General features: G+C 45.3%; 1 protein-coding gene across 3 annotated transcripts in view; it reads right to left on the reverse strand.

Annotated features, from left to right (window-relative positions):
* LOC119966403 (cilia- and flagella-associated protein 69-like) overlaps positions 1-19,911 on the reverse strand; it is a 181,266-nt gene that overhangs the window by 94,240 nt on the left and 67,115 nt on the right. For all 3 annotated transcript variants that reach the window (XM_038798012.1, XM_038798011.1, XM_038798013.1), the window contains 7 exons: positions 19,691-19,868; positions 17,843-17,966; positions 15,735-15,783; positions 9,014-9,135; positions 6,003-6,219; positions 5,491-5,655; positions 231-346 (listed from right to left, as the gene is read on the reverse strand). In XM_038798012.1, coding sequence (XP_038653940.1) covers positions 231-346; positions 5,491-5,655; positions 6,003-6,219; positions 9,014-9,135; positions 15,735-15,783; positions 17,843-17,966; positions 19,691-19,868 — 971 coding nt within the window. The remainder of the gene's footprint in view (positions 1-230; positions 347-5,490; positions 5,656-6,002; positions 6,220-9,013; positions 9,136-15,734; positions 15,784-17,842; positions 17,967-19,690; positions 19,869-19,911) is intronic.

The raw sequence follows: 19,911 nt of genomic DNA on the forward strand, positions 1-19,911 counted from the left end.
ACCTACCCATCAGAATTCTTTAGTTTTACAGGCAAAGTGACAGGAGGCTTGGAAGGCACACAGGCCACCTTTTAAAGTAAAGATAGAGAACACACCTCTCATGCACAGCCACACATGTGACTCAGGCTAGAGTGTATATTTTATATATATATATATATACATGCATGGACTTAGTATGGCATTTTATTCAACCAGTCATAACTGAACGACAATGTTTAATATTTACCTACCTTTCTATGAATATCATGTTCACAGATGCTGGACAAGATGATGAGGATGTCAGTTTGCATATCCAAATTAATTTTGGTGTCTTCCTCCGTGCTGCTTGTCATGCTTTTCAGAATATCTATTAAACATTTATGATAAAATAATATCACTTGCATAATAAAAAATACATTAAACGCCTTTAATAAAAAATAAGCCCACTGGGGATTTGTTATAAACAAAATGGACTGTTTCTTATTTGAGCACATATCTTCTATAATCCCTGCCTCCCCATCCTCTTAATCATAGAGTTTAGAATGCAGAAGAAGGCAATTCGTCCCATCGAGTCTAACCGGCCCCTGAAAGAGCACCCTACCCAAGCCCAAATCTCCATCCTAACCCGTAACCCAGCAATCCCACCTAACGTTTAGACACTACGGGGCATTTTAGCATGACCAATCCACCTAACCCGGACATCTTTGGGCTGTGGGAGGAAGCTGGAGCACCCGGAGGAAACGCATGCAGACATGGGGAGAACGTGCAGACTCCGCACAGACAGCAAACAGGATAGAGGCTGGATGTAGGACTGTTGTCCGACATTGGGTTTTGCGGGAAGATCTCGCGGGCCATAAACGAGTACTTGGAATTAAATGAGAATCGGACGGTCTCACCTGCGCCCGGCCCACCACCAACATCAAGTCCACCAAGTGCGATGCATGGTCAGAAATAATCACTGCCGAATACCACTGCGTTTTTCACCCCAAGGAGCTGGCTCCCACCCATGACAAAAAAGTCAATCCTCGGGTACACCTTGTGTACCGTGGAAAAAAACCTAATACTCCTTACCCCCACGGGTGCATAAACCGGCATAGGTCCGCACCTCCTGCCTCATTCATGAATGCACCTTACACCCTTGCCATCCCCGAAAAGGTCAGTGACCTCGGCATGGAGCGGTCCAGCTTCGGATTCAACACGAATCAACTGGTATGTGTCTAACTCCAGTATTTTCTGTTTCCGTTTCAGTTTCTAGCATCTGCAGTAATTTGCTTTTATCTGGCCCAATAAATTGCAGCCTCTCCCCCCACCCCCCATTCCACACCCGTTCATTAGCCACCCCTTCTCTTTACCGCTAGTAAGATAGCCGCCACCCAAAGTCCCCCTCTAATACTCCCCTAAAAAAACACCCAATCCTTCCTCACCCACTCTACCCACCAAAGGTCCCAAAGCCCAACATCGTTAGCAAGCTTCTCTCCCCTCCAAGCGACTTGTCAATCCCCCCTTCTTACAGCCCCAACCTTCAAGAATATAAAAACATAACATAAGGAGACATAAATACACTGAAAAAGCACCCGCCTTCATACCCAGACTCCCCAACAGCCCTCCTCAGATTGGTCTCAGCTTCTCCTCTCTGATGAAGGCCTCCACCAACTCAGGCATGTTGAAGAAATCATTTTTTGAATCCATTGTGCCCCGCAGTCGCACCAGCCCGAATTGCACCCCTTTACTAAAAAACACCGCCTTCGCCTTGAAGGCCGCAAGCTTCTTGGCCTACCCAGTATCAATGTCCTGATATATCCATAGCGTGTGCCGATCCCAGTCAATTTTGTAGTTCTTTTTTGCCCACTCCAAGACCCTCGCCTTCCTGTGGTAGCTGTGAAAGCGGATAATCACTGCTGTGGTGGCTCATTTATCCATAGTTTCTGCCGGAGCACCCAATGAACTCTATCCAACTGCAGAGGGTCGAACACCTCATGCCCTATCACCAGCTGATAAAACATCTCCAAGAAGTAGTCAGTTGGCTTTGAGCCCTCCACTCCCTCCATCAGCTCCTGAGGTCCAACCGCCTCAACATGTTCTCAAGATCTACCAGCTTTAACCTCAGGCCCTTGTTGCAACTCCGCTTCCAATGAGGCAAACCGTCTTATATGCTGTGACAAGCCTTCAACGTCTCACTTGCGCATTCACCGCATTTGAGGTCTTTCCTAGCTGTTCATGAATTGGGACCAGTGATTCTTCAGCTTTAAATGTTTCCTTTATCTTGCCCAGCCACTCGAACTGCCTGTCCATCTGCTTGCCAGATTTCTCCAGCTCCTGAACCATCACCACGGCCAGTATGTCCACGTAATAGGCGTGGGGGGGGGGGGGGGGGGGGGGGGGGGGGGGGCGTGGCAGCCATCTTTCCTCCTTCAGGTACTTTTGATGTGTTACACTCCTGGGCTTTCTTCACAATGGCTTCTTCATTGACATTTTCGACATGCCTTCATCGGGATAAAGTTTTCTAAATCAACTAACTGGACACCAAAACCCCCTGTAAAAGGGATCAAAAATAAAATCCTGCCAGAATCCACATTTCGTGCAACTTGCTTTCACGTGATATCACCGGAGATTCCCCCAATCTCAATGTTAAGTAGACAAATCAATTTAAACTTATGAACTGCAGTGACAGAAAGGCTTACAAATCTTGTTGATTCTCCTATTTTGATAGATTCCCTGGTGGAATTTAATGCCCTCCCATGAGGTGGATGTGGTGGTGGGGGCATTTAATCGGTGGGATGTCAGCGGCTGAGGATCCCGCACCTTCCATTCTCTCTTCTAACTAATCCGGATAAAAGAGCCTCATCTCACCGTTGGTGGCCAACAGCAGGTGAGGGATTCGCCATGCAGGAAGTCTGAAACACAAACTCACTCGGGGTTGCTTGCGGGTTTCCAGGGAGGGAGCCTCATTCAAAGACTCTCAGGGCGGAATTTTCTGCGGCATATTTTGCCATGGCGGAGATAGCCTGCCATTGGCCAGCGGGGCTTTTTTGCACCCTCCACCAATGGAAACCTGTTGCGAGGGATTGTCAGTGGTGGGACTAGAAGACACTGCCATCAGGTACAGCGAGAACATTTCGGCCTTAGTGTCTGATCGAAGGATCTAGCATGAGAAGGAGGGCCATCTTGCATGCTGCTAACTCCCCTCCCACATGGCCCCCACCCCGCCATCTCCAACCCATCATCATTCACCTGTGGCCTGGGTCCCTGACTAATCCTAGGCCTCTCCACTGCCCCCACAGTGATAATGCTTGAAATGGCAATTGCTGGCCTCCAATTAACCAGAAACACTTTGGGGGGCAGGATTTCTGCACCCGAAGTCCTTGATCCATAGGAAGCACTTAATATAGTGGGCTTTGTCGAAAGGAGGTAACATAGGGCTCTCACTGGCTCTCCAGCCAAAGGGAAAAACCCAACATCATCTCCGTTAAATAACATCCCGCCCTCCCCTTTTTTTTATCTTGGTGGTTGGAAAACAAATGCTTTTCCATATAGATTTTAGCAAAACAATGACAAAATTACTGACATCTGTTGAGTGAGCTTACTTTGAATCAGTACATGCAGATAGTCATGTAGTTTTTTTTTTTATAAATTTAGATTACCCAATTATTTTTTCCAATTAAGGGGCAATTTAGCATGGCCAATCCACCTACTCTGCACATTTTTGGGTTGTGGGGGCGAAACCCACGCAGACACGGGGAGAATGTGCAAACTCCACACGGACAGTGACCCAGAGCCGGGATCGAACCTGGGACCTCAGCGCCGTGAGGCGGTTGTGCTAACCACTAGGCCACCGTGCTGCCCTGATAGTCATGTAGTTTAATCGACATTTTATAACTTGAGGGTCTTGAGTATTGCTGAAAAGGACATTTTTGCCTTGCACTCGTCAGGATAATTGCAAGAAACCATTGTCAGGGAAACAACAACTTTATACTGTTTGAGAAGGGGTGTTGATTGGTTGGCAAGCAGACTGATCCCTGAGGCATTGCTATTGAAATGCACCAGTTGATGGTGACTGACAGTTTTTTTTTTAAAATTTAGAATACCCAATTAATTTTTTCCAATTAAGGGGCAATTTAGCACAGCCAATCCACCTAGCCTGCACATTTTTGGGTTGTGGGGGCGAAACCCACGAAAGCACGGGGAGAATGTGCAAACTCCACATGGACAGTGACCCAGAGCCGGGATCGAACCTGGGACCTCAGCGCCGTGAGACTGCAGGGCTACCCCACTGTGCCACCGTGCTGCCAATGGTGACTGACAGTTAATTGCAAAGGTACTGTTTGGAATTTAAACTAAACAGCTTGATTCTGATTGGTCAAGGCATTGCCCTTTGATGAACCAGAAAATTACTATCAATTGTTTTGTTTAGCTGAAACAGGTGCAATGTGTGTACATGTTCTTTCTGTCTACAAAGAACAGGGTCCAGCGTGTTAATACATATAGGTTCCAGTACACACAAATGTGCCGCACTGCAGAGCGGACTGACATTTTTTAATTGGTTGTTGGCGTAATTTTTAGCACACTGAGGATTAGTTAACAAATGCTATCCAATTGTGGAATCACATCTACTGTTGGACACTGTGATTTGTGTTTTGTAAGCACGGACGTGATGGTACTGTCTGTACTTTGCCTGCTGCAAACAGCAGAAGGGACATTACGTTGATACAATCTGCCAGTCTTTGGGGTGTATGACCTACATTTCTAACATCACACTGGCACCGGAATTCAAATATCACATAACTCATTTGTGTGACAGGCAGAATGCTTTTTTGGGTTGACGGCTACATCCTGTTAGTGGTGAACACCACTCGTTTATCAACTCTCATTTCTCTAATGCAGTCTTTACATCCCCCTCCAGCAATGCTTAATTATCAGTGCTACTGAATTCAACGCCAGATGTGACATCCATGAATGTTTAATGTGTGCTTGTGAGCACAGGATCTCTACTCTCGAAAAGTTCCCTTATCAGTTAAACATATTCAACCCCTTGATGGAGTACGCTTAATGATTTGGTACGGAGTCATGCAGACCAAGAAATTCTTACTTAATCTTTGGTTTTTGCTGAGTTTGCTAATTATTGCCAAAATGCTTGCAGAGGGAGTACAACAAATCCCAGTGAATTGAGAAATGATCACTGTCCAGTTGCCAGAGGCATTCTCTAGTTTAATTTCATGAGAACAGTGGAGAAATGAGAAGAAATAAAAGGTATTTATATGGTCACTTTCACATGCTCAGAATGTCTGAAAGCATTTTCTAGCATCTTTATTCTGCAGGCAAATGCAGCAGCCTATTTATACAGAATAATGCATCACACAGAAAATTAGACACATGGCAGGTTAGTATGTTTTGTTGGTATTAATTAAATGTTAAACTCTTGCCACGAACTTCTAAATTCTCTCCCACTTATTTTTTGTAACTCTATGTTAAACTCCTTATTAGAGTAGGATTGTGAATGCAAATATACCTTACCCAGAAGCTGAGGAATTGCTCCTTGATCATGTAAGTTTTGATTTATCAATTCTTCACCAAGGGATGCCATGGATCTTAGAAGTCTTAGACAGTAGTGCATTTGAGCTTTCTTACTGCCACGACCACCAGCAGCATGGAATGAATTGCCTTTGCCAAAGTATGGATCTTGGAGGGAACAAGTTAAAATTGTGTGACTGATGCACAAACCTGTTATTCTAAATAACTAACTCAAATTATGGGAGGTAAAAACTTGTTGAAAGGAAAAATTGGAAAGTACACTTTTTTTTAATGTTCATGCCTTTTCCCATCACAAAATGTTGTATAAATAGAAGAGGCACTAATTTTATGCTGCATTCACACTCAAAATCAGTCCATTTAAATGTCTTAAATCATAGTTCAACACTGATTTGTTCTCTTATCAATGAAAGATCTGATTAATTAAAACTCATATTTAAAATGTTTCTCTTTAAGTGCAGACAATGTTAAATTTACTGGAATTTAAAGGCATTTACCTTGACTTACACACCAGTCCAACAGAAGCAGCAGTCGAGTATTCCCTTGGCAGTTCATGTAATCATCCACCATTACTGGAGCCACTGAGATCAAAGTAGCTAAGGCATGAAGTTGAAGCTCTTCAAACTGGGCAGGAGACCAATCCCGAACTCCAGGATTCTCATGTGGCTTAACATAATGAAATAGTGCCAGTAGTGCTCCCCCTTCACTGAGCACCTACAGGACAAAAGACATACATAAAAAGACACGTTAGAAAGTTTATATTATGCTAATTATAAATAGTTAATCTGTAAAGATTTTATAAAACAAAATAACTACCTATTGTATTAAAAATGAAGCTCCTGAATTACGAAATTAAATTAACAACAACAGCTAATTGATACTCATGCACACAGAGTGAGGACAGAGTACCAAAGAATGGATATTAATTGGGAGAGGGAAGAACATAAACAAAAAGTTCAGGGAGCCAATGGCATTACATTGGAAGAGGATTTTTAGGGAGCTTTTGTAAGGAGTGTGGATTGAGATGGGGAGTTTCTTACAACAGAGGTGTCTATTGTGGCGGAGAGAGAATACACAAAGAGGAACACAGTGCCAGAACAATGTGGGGTCCTTGTACATAAGAAAAAGGAGCAGGAGTAGACCAAAGGACCCCTCAAGTCTGCTCCACCATTCAATGGCTGATCATTTGACTTCCCTCTACATTTCCACCCACTCTGCATAAAGCCTGTCCAACTCAGTCTCTAGTATACTTAGCAATGGAGCATCCACAACTCTCTTCAAATACCAAAAATTTGCAACGATCTGCGTAAAGGAATTTCTCCTTATCTATGTCCTAAATGGGGCAGCATTGTGGCCCAGTGGTTAGCACTGCTGCCTCACGGTGTTGAGGATCTGGGTGCAATCCCGGTTCCCGGTCACTGCCCTGTGGAGTTTGCACATTTTCCCCGTGTCTGCGTGGGTCTCAACCCACCACCCAAAATGGTATGCAGGGTAGGTGAATTGACCATGCTAAATTGCCCCTTCATTGGAAAAAAAGAATTGGGTACTCTAACTTTATTTTAAAAAGGGGAAACAAAAGGGGGTAAAAATCTATGTCCTAAATGATTGACCCCCCCCGCCCCCTATTCTGAGGCTTCAGCCATGCAGATTCCCTGGGTAGTAGAAACAGCCTTGCAGTGTCTAACCTATCAAGCCCCTTCAGAATTTTGCATTTTTCCATCTCTCATCACAGGGCAAGAATTTTATCCCAATAAACTATCCCAATAATTTATCCCGCGATGGCCCGAAGTCCCGCCGCTGACAGGCCTTTCCTGCCGTCAGAAATCAAAACACCTCTGGTGCCGGCGGGATTGGCGGCACGGGCGGGCTCTGGGGTCCTGGGGGGGGGGGGGGGGGGGGGGGGGGCGATCTGACCCCAGGGGGTGCCCCCACGGTGGCCTGGCCCACGATCGGGGCCCACCGATCGGCGGGCGGGCCTGTGCCGTGGGGGTACACTTTTTCTTCCGCCCTATCATGGCCTTCACCATGGCGGGCATAAGTGACCCCCTCCCCTGCGCATGCGCCGGTATGTCAGCAGCCGCTGACGCACCGGCGCATGCGCGGACTTTCGCCGGCCGGCGAAGGCCTTTCGGCCCCGGCTGGCGGGGCGTGCCGGTTGGCGGAGCGGCACCCACTCCGGCGCGGGCCTAGCCCCTCAATGTGAGGGCTTGGCCCCTAAAGGTGCGGAGAATTCCGCACCTTTGGGGAGGCCCGACGCCGGAGTGGTTGACGCCACTTCAATACGCCGGGACCCCCCGCCCCGCTGGGTAGGGGAGAATCCAGCCAGGGTCACTGCAGGTTGTCGCCGTGCACATGCACAGCCACGGACCCAGCCATTCTCCGTCCATTTTTGGCGTCGGAGCCGGGGGTTTTACGTTGCGTGGCTGCTAGCCCCTCACCGCTCCAAGAATCGTTGAGGGTTCAGCGCCGATTCTGGCATTGTAAAACGCCACAGTTCCCATGCCGGCGTCGGCCCTTAGCCACAAAATCGGAGAATCCAGCCCATCATCTCTACAATATAATAGAATGATCTTTATTAGTGTCACAACTAGGTTTACATTAACACTGCAATTAAGTTACAGTGAAAATCCCCTATTCGCCACACTAAGCACCTGTTCGGGTGCACTAAGGGAGAATTCAGAATATCCAAATTACCTAACAGTATGTCTTTTGCAACTTGTGGGTGGAAACCGGAGCACCTGGAGGAAACCCACGCAGACATAGGGAGAACGTGCAGACTCCACACAGACAGTGACCCAAGCTGGGAATCGAACCTGGGACCCTGGTGCTGTGAAGCAACGGTGTTAACCACTGTGTTACTGTGCATCCGTTACACCTGTACGTTCCCCTCCAAATCATACATAATAATAATCTTTATTGTCACAAGTAGGCTTACATTAACACTGCAATGAAGTTACTGTGAAAAGCCCCGAGTCACCACATTCTGGCGCTGTTCCGGTACATAAAGGGAGAATTCAGAATGTCCAAATTATCTAACAGCACGTCTTTCGGGACTTGTGGGAGACCAACCGAAGGAAACCCACACAGACACGGGGAGAAAGTACAGAATCCACACAGACTGTGACCCAAACTGGGAATCGAAGCTGGGAACCTGGAGCTGTGAAGCAACAGTACTACTCATTGTGCTACCGTGCTGCCCATGTTCCTGACCTGGAAATCTATCGCCATTTATTTTCTGTCCCTGGGTCACAATTCTTCCTAATGGAACAGTGGATATACCTATATCACAGGCACTGCAGCAGTTCAAGGCAGCAGCTCACCACCGCCTTCTCAAGGACAATTAATCCTTGCCATTGAGGCTCAAATAACATGAATGAAGATAACAAAACATCTTTGTTAGGATTTCAAAACTGAAGCTTGCAAGAATTTAATTTTATAAATTACTGTTACTTATGGGCTTTTAACAACTCATGTTCAGTACATTTCTTTGTCACGTATAAAATTTTACCTGTATTGAAGCAAGATCATTAGTCAAAGCAACAAGCAAATTGAAGAATATTTTTTTCATTTCAAAATCTTCATAGCTGCTTGAAATTTTCAGGCCATGAACAAGTGGGTTATTGCTCTTTACTATAAGAGAAAGAAAACATAAAACAATGAAAAATACTTGCATTAATTTAACACTTTATTGATCGTTATTGATCTTCACAGATGGCATATTTCAGTGCAATCACTGTTGTTATGCAGGTAGCTGTGGCAGCAGCAATTGCACAAGGCAAGATCCCCCTAACCAGATAAGGGATCAGCTATCTGCCTTTTGTTGGTGTTGATTAGGCAAGGAACGTTGCCCACAAAAGCACGTAAAAGGCTGAACATTCTGCAGTAAGTGACTCATCTCCTGACTCCCCAAAGCCTTTTCATCACCTACAGGGCACAAGTCAGGAATGTGATAGAATAAATTCTACTTGCCAGGATAAGTGCAGTAACAATACTCAAGAAGCTCAACACCATCAAGGACAAACCAACCCCCTTGATTGGAACCCCACCCACTAATGTAAACATTCACTCCCTCTACCACAGGTACAACATGGTGGCAGTGTGTACCATTTACAAGATGCAATGCAGCAACTCGCCACGGCAGCTGTCAAACCTGTAACTTTTACCACCTCAAAGGACATGGTCAGCAGAGACATGTGCATACCACCAACTGCAGATTCCCCTCCAAGCAATATACCACTAAACTAGGAAATATATTACTGTTACTTTCATCATTCTGGAGTCAAAATTCTGGATCTCTTTGCCTGCCAACACTGTGGGACTGCAGTAGTTTCAAGAACGTGGCTCAGCACTACCTTCACAAGGATGATTTGCAATAGATAATAAATTCTGGCCTTGTCAGTGATCCCTACATCCCATGAATTACTAAAATTACAAGCGAACAACTCCTTAGTGGTTATTGATCAATGCCACGGCATTGAAATATGGACTTTCTGTTTTGATTGCAAGAATAAAAAACTGATAAATTTGTATATGGCAGCTTTAAAGAATTTTTGAGGGGGTCATTAGGGGAAAAGTGTTTTCTCTAGTTAAAGAACAAGTGATGAGCTGTTATCAATGTAAAATTGTTACATGGAGAGCTGGGACACTTTAAGAATCACCCCTGATAACTAAAGGTTTAGTTTTTTAATACTCAATGGTTCCCATATGAAATTAACTTATTTTTAACTGACTTAATATTTTGATGCCTTGCTCAATGCAGCACTATTTGCTACAGACAGACAACTTTTCCTTGGGACCATTTTTCTTTACACATCGCATGCCGCTACCCCAAGTAGATCTGGAAAGATCAAGTTTTATCTTGAAAATCTGCGCAAGAGCACAGCAGACCAAGATGATTTTTTGGGTTTAGGTCATTTCCTTGTCTATTTATAACTAGGGTCAAAATATTACCCATGGTTCCCCCGGTTTTGGCAGTGATCGTTGCAGGAGGAGAGGGCAGGGGTGAGGGAGGGGGGGCCGGTGCAAAGTTGCTGATAAAAAAATTCTGCACCTGCATTCTGTCACCACAATGTAGCCACCTAAAATGGACACTGGGCTAACAAGATGGAGAATTGCTAAGACTGCAGGGAAAAAGCAGTTTAGCCCAAACAGCAGTCTGCAAAGACTAATTAGCATTTTGCAAGCAGCAAAACTAGTTTCTGGCCAGGTGGAAGATCTCAAACCAAAGGTGTTAATGGCAAAACGCTTTGCATACTAATGAGGCAATCCAGATCTGGGCACACACAATGGCAACATTCAGGTTTGAATAGATACTTTAAGTGGATGTCCAGACAGAGCGGCACCAGAAGTATCCACTATAGAAACCGCCCCCTCCATCAAGAAGAAACCCTCACATTGGGGGAAATTCAAAAGATATCGATTAGAATTCGGTCCAATCGATACCTGAAGGTAAAGCCCGCCCCAAAAGAGGCACGGACATTGGGGTCCTATAAAAGATAGACCCCACACATGGTCCTGTCTGCTGTTTACTTGCTCCGGCTCTACTGTTGCTCTGGCTTTGACCTCGACCCAGAACTTCAACTTGTATCCTGACTCCAGCCGTTGAGCACCAGCCGCTGAACCGTAAGTGACCATACGACGCTCGCTACGCGAACCAGGCCCACTAGACCCCCAGCGACCAGCACGCTCTCTGAAGGTTGCAGACCAAGATCGGAACGAAGGCCTCGCTCCCTGACCTTGCCTGTTCCTGTTTAGTTAAGTATTCTGATCGCTTAGTTTAGTTATAGCTTAGTCCCTTAGCGTGTGCATGCGTATTTATTATATTTGTATAATAAATATTGATCGTTTGGAACTTACTAATCGGTGTATCGTTTTATTACTTTGAACCTGACCTTGGAATATTTGTGAGGTGTCTATACGGCATCTGGCGACTCCTGAGCTGAAAATACACATATAGAGCCTAGCAGTGTTAAGCACACGGCCTTTAAACGGAGGCGTGTTAATACACTCCAATAAACGCGTATTACACCCATAGTAAAACGTGCAACAACAACAAGATGGCTTCTAGTATAAATGCAAAATGTTGCAAATGCTTGAAATCTCAAATAAGTACAGAAAATATTTGAAATACCTAACAGGTCTGTCAGAATCTGTGAAGTTAGAAAGATCATTGAGCTTAACCACTAGATATAATTTTAACTGCCAACGGGTGTGGGAGGGGAAAGGAAGGGCTAGTTAAAGACCCTAAACGCAGCATCTCATTGGGAACTCAGCATGATTTCATCTGCTTTTGTCTTCCCAATGTAGAGGAGATCGCGTTGGGGCCAACGAATACAGGAGACAATTGAGAACCAAGCTGAGTACAGAAGTTTCAGGGGAAGGTGAAAAGTATATTAGAGATCCAAAGAGAGAGAATGAGAAAAGACTAGCAATCAACATAAAAGGGAATCCCAAAGTATTCTATAGGCACATAGGAAAAGGGGTTGTCCTGTGGGGCAGTATTTAGCAGGTAGGGTCCATGCATGGCTGGCACCATGTTGTACGGTGCAACCACTGCAGGTTGTCACTGTGCACATGCATGGCCACGGACCGAGCCATTCTCCTTAGGGTGGGAAAAGGGAGAGGAAGGTCGATTATAGATCTTAAAGGGAATTTACACATGGAGGCAGGTGGCATTGGCTGTGGCATTAAGTGAGTAGTTTGCATTCGTCTTTACCAAGGAGGTAGATATTATCCAGGTCATAGTGACAGAAGAGAAATCTTTGTCACTAGAAGGGTTCAGAATTAATCAGGAGGAAGTAGAGGATAAACTGTCAGTATTTAAAGTTGACAAGACACCAGAACTGAATGAGATGCATTCAAGGATATTGTAGGAAGTGAGAATCAAAAATTCAGGACACAGGTCATAATATTCCAATGTTTCCTAGACACAGGGTAGGTGCCAGAGGACTGCAGGATTGCAAACATTATGCCCTTGTTCAAAATTCAGGTTGTAAGGATAAGCCCAGAAGATACAATTTAACTTTGGTGGTGAGGAAGCTTCTAGAAACAACTGTTTGGGATAGAATTAGTTGTCACATGGAAAAAAAGTGGGTTGATCAGGAAGGGACAACATGGATTTCTAAAGGGAAAATCATGTTTAACCAACTTGCTGGAGTTTTTTGAAGAGGTACGAGAGAGGGTTGATGAGAGTAATGCTGTTGATGTGGAGTACCTGGGGCGCGGTTCTCCGACCCCCACGCCGGGTAGGAGAATTGCGGGAGTGCCGGGCGAATCATGCTACGACACCCTGGCACCCCCACGTGATTCTCCCACCCTCCCCCGAAAACGGCGGGTCAAGTTTTGCGACAGGCCGCTCGGAGAATCGCCGCTCCAGTCGAGCGGCGATTCTCCGGCCCGGATGGGCCGAGCGGCCTGCCGAATCCGACCGGTTCACGCTGGCGCCAACCACACCTGGTCGCTGCCGGCGTGAACATCGCGCGACCGCCGCGTGTGGGGCCTGTGGGGGGCGGAGGGAGGATCGAGCACCAGGGGCGTGCTCAGGAGGGGTCTGGCCCGCGATCGGTGCCCACCGATCGTCGGACCGGCGCCTCTGAAAGACGCATACTTTTCCCTCCGCCGCCCCGCAAGATCAATGCGCCATGTCTTGCAGGGCAGCGGAGGGGAAGACGGCAACCGCGCATGCGCGGGTGACGTCATTTAGGCGCCACGTCATTCAGGCCGCACCGCTTTGACGCAAGCGTCAAGGCCCGGCGCGCGAGATTGACGCGCCGCCGCTCCTAGCCCCCCGGGGAGGGAGAATAGGGGGCGAGGAGCGGCCTCCGGTGTCGGCACTTTGTTTCGCTTTGGGAGAATTTTGCTTCTGGACTTTGAAAAGGAATTCAGTGCAGTGCCAGACAACAGACTTGTGAGCAAAGATATACCTGATGGACTGAAAGGGACAGCGGTAACGTGCATCCAAAATTGGCTGTATACTAGGTAGCAGGGAGTAATGGAGTAATGGTCAATGGATATTTTTCAGGCTGCAGGAAGGTTTGTAGTGGTGTTCCCCAGGGGTTGGTATTGGGACCCTTTGCTATACCTAATATACATTAATGATCTAGATCTTGGTCGGGGTGATGATACAAAACTTTGAAATGTGAGAAGGACAGTGTAGAAAATCAAAAGATCACAGACAAGTTGATGGAGTGGTCAGACAGGTGGCAGATGAAGTTCAAATCAGAGAAGTGTGAGGAGATGCAATTTGGTAAGAAGAGTATGGAGAGACAATATAAAATAAGGGGTACAATTTTTAAGGGGGTGCAGGAGCAGAGATATCTGGGTGTATATGTGTATAGGTCATTGAAGGTGGCAGGACAGGTTGAGAGCAGTTAATAAAGCACACACACAATTTACAGTGCAGAAGGAGGCCATTCGGCCCATCGAGTCTGCACCGGCTCTTGGAAAGAGCACCCTACCCAAGGTCAACACCTCCATCCTATGCCCATAACCCAGTAACCCCACCCAACACTGACGGCAATTTTGGACACAAAGGGCAATTTATCATGGCTAATCCACCTAACCTGCACATCTTTGGACTGTGGGAGGAAACCGGAGCACCCGGAGGAAACCCACGCACACATGGGGAGGATGTGCAGACTCCGCACAGACAGTGACCCAAGCCGGAATCGAACCTGGGACCCTGGAGCTGTGAAGCATTTGTGCTATCCACAATGCTACCATGCTGCCCATGTAGTATCCTGCATTTTATTAATTAAGGCATAGAGTACAAGAGCAAGGAGGTTATGCTGAACTTATATGAGACACGGGTTAGATCTCAGCTGGAGTATTGTATACAATTCTGGGCACCATACTTTAAGAAGGATGTGAACACATTACAGATAGTGATGAAGAGGTTTATAAGAATGGTTCTAGCTATGAGAAACTTCTGTTATGAAGATAAGTTGGAGAAGTTGGGACTGTTTTGGAGAGAATAAGGCGAAGAAGAGATTAGATAGAGGTATTGTAAATCACGAGGTGGGTGGACAGAGTAAATCGGGAGAAACTGTTCCACGAATAAAAGGATTGAGAATGAGAGGACACAGATTTAAAATGATTTGCAATAGAAACAAATGTGATGTGAGCAAATGTTTTCGCACAGCGTGTGGTTAGGGTCTGGAATGCAATGTCTGGAAGTGTGGTGGAGGCAGGTTCATTCAAGAAGGCATTAGATGATTATTTAAATAGAAACAATGTGCAGGGGTATGGGGAAAAGGCAGGAGAATGGCACTAAATTAAAATGCTCATTTGGAGAGCCTGTGCAGACAAGATGATTAGAATGGCCTCCTCTTGTGCCATAACAATTTTGTAATTCAGAAGAATGAGGCGATTATGCTGAAACCTATAAAATAATGAGATGATTTGATAGAGTCGATACCGGGAGGATGTTTCCATTTATGGGAGAGACTAGAACTAAGGGACTGCTTTTTGCATACTCTGATCTGAAGGGGATAATGGCAATCTGTAACACCTATTTATTGAATCATTACCTGGAAAAAATTCAAAAAAGAAATGCCCTCCTGCTCATCTACATTTAACTTAAATGTCCTCACATTTTTCAAGCAGGAAATTTCATTCCTGTCAGCAATACTTGTGAAATTGATAAAATCCCAGAAACAAAAGCTAACAAAGCGTTCAAATGAGGAAAATTGGCCTCTTTGTATTTTTATATTGAATAAGCGGAAAAAAAATTGGAGATAAGGAAACCCATAAGATATTTAAATACATTAAAGAGAATACAAACAGGGGCGGGATTCTCCGGTCCCCCAGCTGCGTGTTTCACGATGGTGCCACATTCGCTGGTGGTGGGATTCTATCTTCCAGCTGCTTGTCAATGAGATTTCCCATTGAAATCACCCCATGCTGGAGTGCACTGCCAACGATAAGGTGAATCCTGCTAACCGGAAATTTCAGCCCTGAATTTTCTGTCCCTTTGTTAACAATTTGGTTTGCAGATTTGTTTGTAAGTGGGAGACAGCAAATGGTGGAGTGAGTCGTAAACTGTAAAGTACTGTAACAAGCCAACTATTGAAATATTTGAAGATTTCACAAACATGCTATGCAACTCCATTTGATTCACCGTTTTTTTAATATTACTAACATTTGGCCATAAAGAAAACAGCAGATAAAGTATCAGTAGTCAAAACTGGATGCACACCTTTAGATGATTCCCACTTGTAGAAAATTCTTACCTTCAGGAAATGTCGCTAAAACTATCAGGAGCTTAGTAAATCCAGTTTCCTATGATGAAAATACAATTTTAGGAAGCTACTGAGCAAACCATTTCAAGTCTATGTTAAAGTTTGATAAAATCAACAAAATAAAGTGCCTCAAACAACTGTTGTATCACAGAATGCATCACAACAGCAAATTACATCTCAACTGTATTAAGAAAGTGTTAACATACGAACATAAGAACTTATGAATTAGGAGCAGGTGTATAAATGGCTGCTAAAGCCTGTTCCACATTTCAATAAGATCAAGGCTGATCTGATTACCTACCTCAGCTCCACTCTCCCACCTACCTCCAATAACCTTTCACCCCCTTGCTTATCAAGAGTCTATCTAGATCTGCCTTGATAATATTCAAAGAGGTTGCTTCACAGTGTCTTGAGGAAGAAAGTTCCAGAGACCCACAAGCCTCTGAGAGAAAATATATTCTCCTTATCTCTGACTTAATTGAGCGACCGCTTATTTTTAAATCATGACTCTTAGTTCTAGATTCTCCCACAAGTGGAAACATTCTTTCCACATCTACCTGACAAGCCCTATCTGAATCTCAAGGATGCAACCCAACTGCTATGCTGCGCCCGAAAAGCAGCTCTCCGCGGCGCAGGGTGGCTGTTGAAAGCCAGGAGACCACACTCCTAGATCTATCGAGCTCGTAACTACTCACAAAATTCAACGCTATAACGCATTAAGCCTCACTCTAATGTGCAGATTCCCAAGGTACCTGAGGCTTTGTGATAATCCCTTCACCTCAGAGACCTCAGGCGAGTGCTGTTCAGCAGTGGTCCCACAAATGGTCTCATTCAGCAGCGATTTGACTGAAGAGGCATCATGTCTGGCAGAGGGAAAGGAGGCAAAGGACTGGGCAAAGGCGGAGCAAAGCGGCACCGCAAAGTGCTTCGTGATAACATCCAGGGCATCACCAAACCAGCAATCCGCTCACTGTGGCGGGGTCAAGCGCATCTCGGGTTTGATCTATGAGGAGACTCGCGGGGTGCTGAAGGTTTTCCTGGAAAATGTGATCAGGGATGCGGTCACCTACACTGAACTCGCCAAGCGCAAGATGGTCACCGCCATGGATGTGGTTTACGCTCTCAAACGCCAGGGCCGCACTCTCTATGAATTCGGCGATTGAGAAACTCCGTTTAACAATTTTAACAACCCCCCCCACCCCACCCCACAAATGGGAACCAGACAGAACGGCACTCGTGGGGGTCTCCAAGGGAATCTGAGGCCACGGCTGCATGCCCCTTGTGCTTTAGCACTTCTGGTGCTACCTGGCACCTGGGCAGTGCTGCCTGGGTGCCAGTCTTGCATTGCCAAGGTGCCGAGGTGGCACAGCCAGGTTGGCACTGCCTGGGTGCCAAGCTGGCATTTTTTGCATGCGTGTGATCAGGCCGGGATGCCTGGTGTGGGTGTTGGGGGGACCCCATCTTGCGTTTGGGCTGGGGAGGGGAGGTTGGAGATTATTTCAGGGGCCTTAGAGATCGGGACAGCATTTAAAAATCTCTCAGTTCCAGCGAGCCGAGCTCCCCACTGTGGAAAATGGGGCTATGCACGGTCTCAGCCCTGCGTTCAGGCCCCTTATTCAATGCAAGTCGCGTTGAATACCCTTGCGGCTAATCACACTTGCTAGGGGACTTTGTTCCCTCTTGGGAGAATTGTGCCCTAAATGTTTGAAGAAAGTCACCTCTTACTCTTCTAAACTCCAGTGGATACATGGCTAGCCTGACCACCCTTTCCTTGTATATCAACCCACCCAATCCAGGTATTAGTCGAGTAAACCCTCTCTGTATTGCTTCCAACACATTTACATCGTTCATTAAAAAATGAGAGCAACAGTACTCCAGATGTGGTCTCACCAATGCCCTAAATAACTGAAGTATAACCATCCTACTTTTGTTTTCAATTCCCCTTGTAATAAGCAATACATTCTATTCGCTTTCCTAATTGCTTGCTGTGTCTCCATGCTGTCCATTTTTGATTTATGCTTGATTGCTCTGTTAATGCGTAAAACCAATATATTCATGAATTTTATAAACCTCTGTTAGCATTTCACAGTAAAACTTACAATCATTGGAATCCTGGGATGTTCTGCTAGATTTATGGTTATTATCAGCAAGTCATTTCGAAGCTGACGGTCAGAATGGGAACAAACATTTACCATTTGATTCAAAAAGGCTTCTTTAAATGAGCTAAAGATGAAAAAGAGGTAAATTAATATTATTTTAGTATGACACACACAAAACAATGTGATCTTTTGCAACATGTAGCAAAATAAATCCCAATATTCCTCCTAGTCAAAATGCATGGTGCAAATACAAGGGCCCGTTGTCCATTCTTTAAACCAGGGGACAAAGCATATTATTTCCACTATCAAAAAGAAAACAGCCCAAGCAACTCTCCCCCAGATGGTATCAGCAACTAGAGTTCTATCTGGTGCTTGCATCAGCTTAACCGCAGAGTAAAACATATGCGTTAAAGTAGCAGCTTCAGTGACCATCAGATTATGGAAAATTTGGTTTGCCAGGGACACCCCACTATAATTTTCTTGAAGAGTCCCAGTTTGTATCACATTTAGTAGGACTGTACCGAGCCCTAAGGAGCAAGATGTAAAGGCTTTGAATGTATATGGCGTTGAAACCCAATGTGTCAATATTTCATTAATTTATTCTAATTTTTACGCTGCGGCTTGTTTTTACACATTTCCTAGAGACCTCGCCTTACATGTAGAATACATTGGTCCAGATCTTCCAGGTCTCCAGATAGTCAAAGACCAGACATATCTCTTAAGGTCCATTACGGGACTCCATGGGAATTGCGCAAGATGTTTGAACTTCCAATGAAATTCTCCTGCTCCCTCGGACCCTTCTAAAAAGTCTTCAACACTGAGTTGGAGTTGGAGACTTCAGACAATTCCATCTTACTGACTGAAATAGTTACCCAGGAAATGGTAGACAGAGAAATTTGAGCCTAACTCCTAGATAACTGTACAACTGACCAGCCTAGCTCATCCCTCAACCCTCGACCATACCTCTGACTCACTGACAAACCCCCACCACCCAACTTCCTCACCGTTTCCCTGCTCCCTCTAACCCACCAATCTTCTCTCCAGCCTCTGACTCCCCCATGACCCGACTTGATCAACCTCACCAGCTGACTCCCTGTTCTGACCCTGGCAGTTTCAAACCCTCAACCCAACCTGACCTCACCATCTGATTACCCCCCCCCCCCCACCGACTTTCCTCCAACCTGCCCAGCTCCACTCCCACCTGATGTGATCAGATCTCACCCCACTGACTCCCACCCAGACCCCACCTGATCTAATCTCCCCATTCCACTCCCCCACCTACTTCTTAAATACTTTCGACACCCAAATTCTTCTGACTTAACCTGAACTCACTATCCTACCTTGACTCCCCCAAACTAACCTCACAATCCTCTTCATTCAACCCTCTCACCTATTGACATTACCTTTATCCACTATAATCCCTTACCAGCTTACCTTAGTCATCCTACCCCCTTACCCACATACCACACCCAACTATACCCTTACCTCCACCAACCTACCTCCCTAACTTCTCTCCATAGCTTTTTAAAGAAGCTTTTAAACTCTTCAATTACCAGAATATGGCAGCTAATGCTGTAAAATGGGGTATGGTTTCTGCACGGATTCCCATATCCAAGGTTTCCTTCTGATGTCCGTTTCCATCAGAACAATCCTCAGAAAAACTAGAGGAAAGTAAGTAGGTGTTTTTTTTCTGGTTAGAGCTAGAACCAGAGATTCCAACCCTAATTGAAAGATTTGGGCCTTTGAAACTTGAACAAACACATCAAAATTATTGCAGCTTTGAATAAATTATATTTCATCTCCCATCAGAAATTTGTACTTAAATAACCTTTTTGGTTAGACACTCACTTGATACATTCAAAATTACTCAGCTGATCAACAAGTTCCTTCTTAGAGGCCTGTTCCAATAAGTTCCACAGGACTTCAGACGCCCGAAACAAAAGTTGTCCAGATGGATCTGGATCATTTAGGATGTGGCAGATTTTATTTGCTGCCTGTGCATTCAACATCAGGTTACAGTTCATAGCTGGAATAGACAGACAAGTCAAATGTCATAGTAAACCAATTAT

The sequence above is a fragment of the Scyliorhinus canicula genome, chromosome 5, assembly GCF_902713615.1.
Source record: "Scyliorhinus canicula chromosome 5, sScyCan1.1, whole genome shotgun sequence".
NCBI classification, from domain to species: domain Eukaryota; kingdom Metazoa; phylum Chordata; class Chondrichthyes; order Carcharhiniformes; family Scyliorhinidae; genus Scyliorhinus; species Scyliorhinus canicula.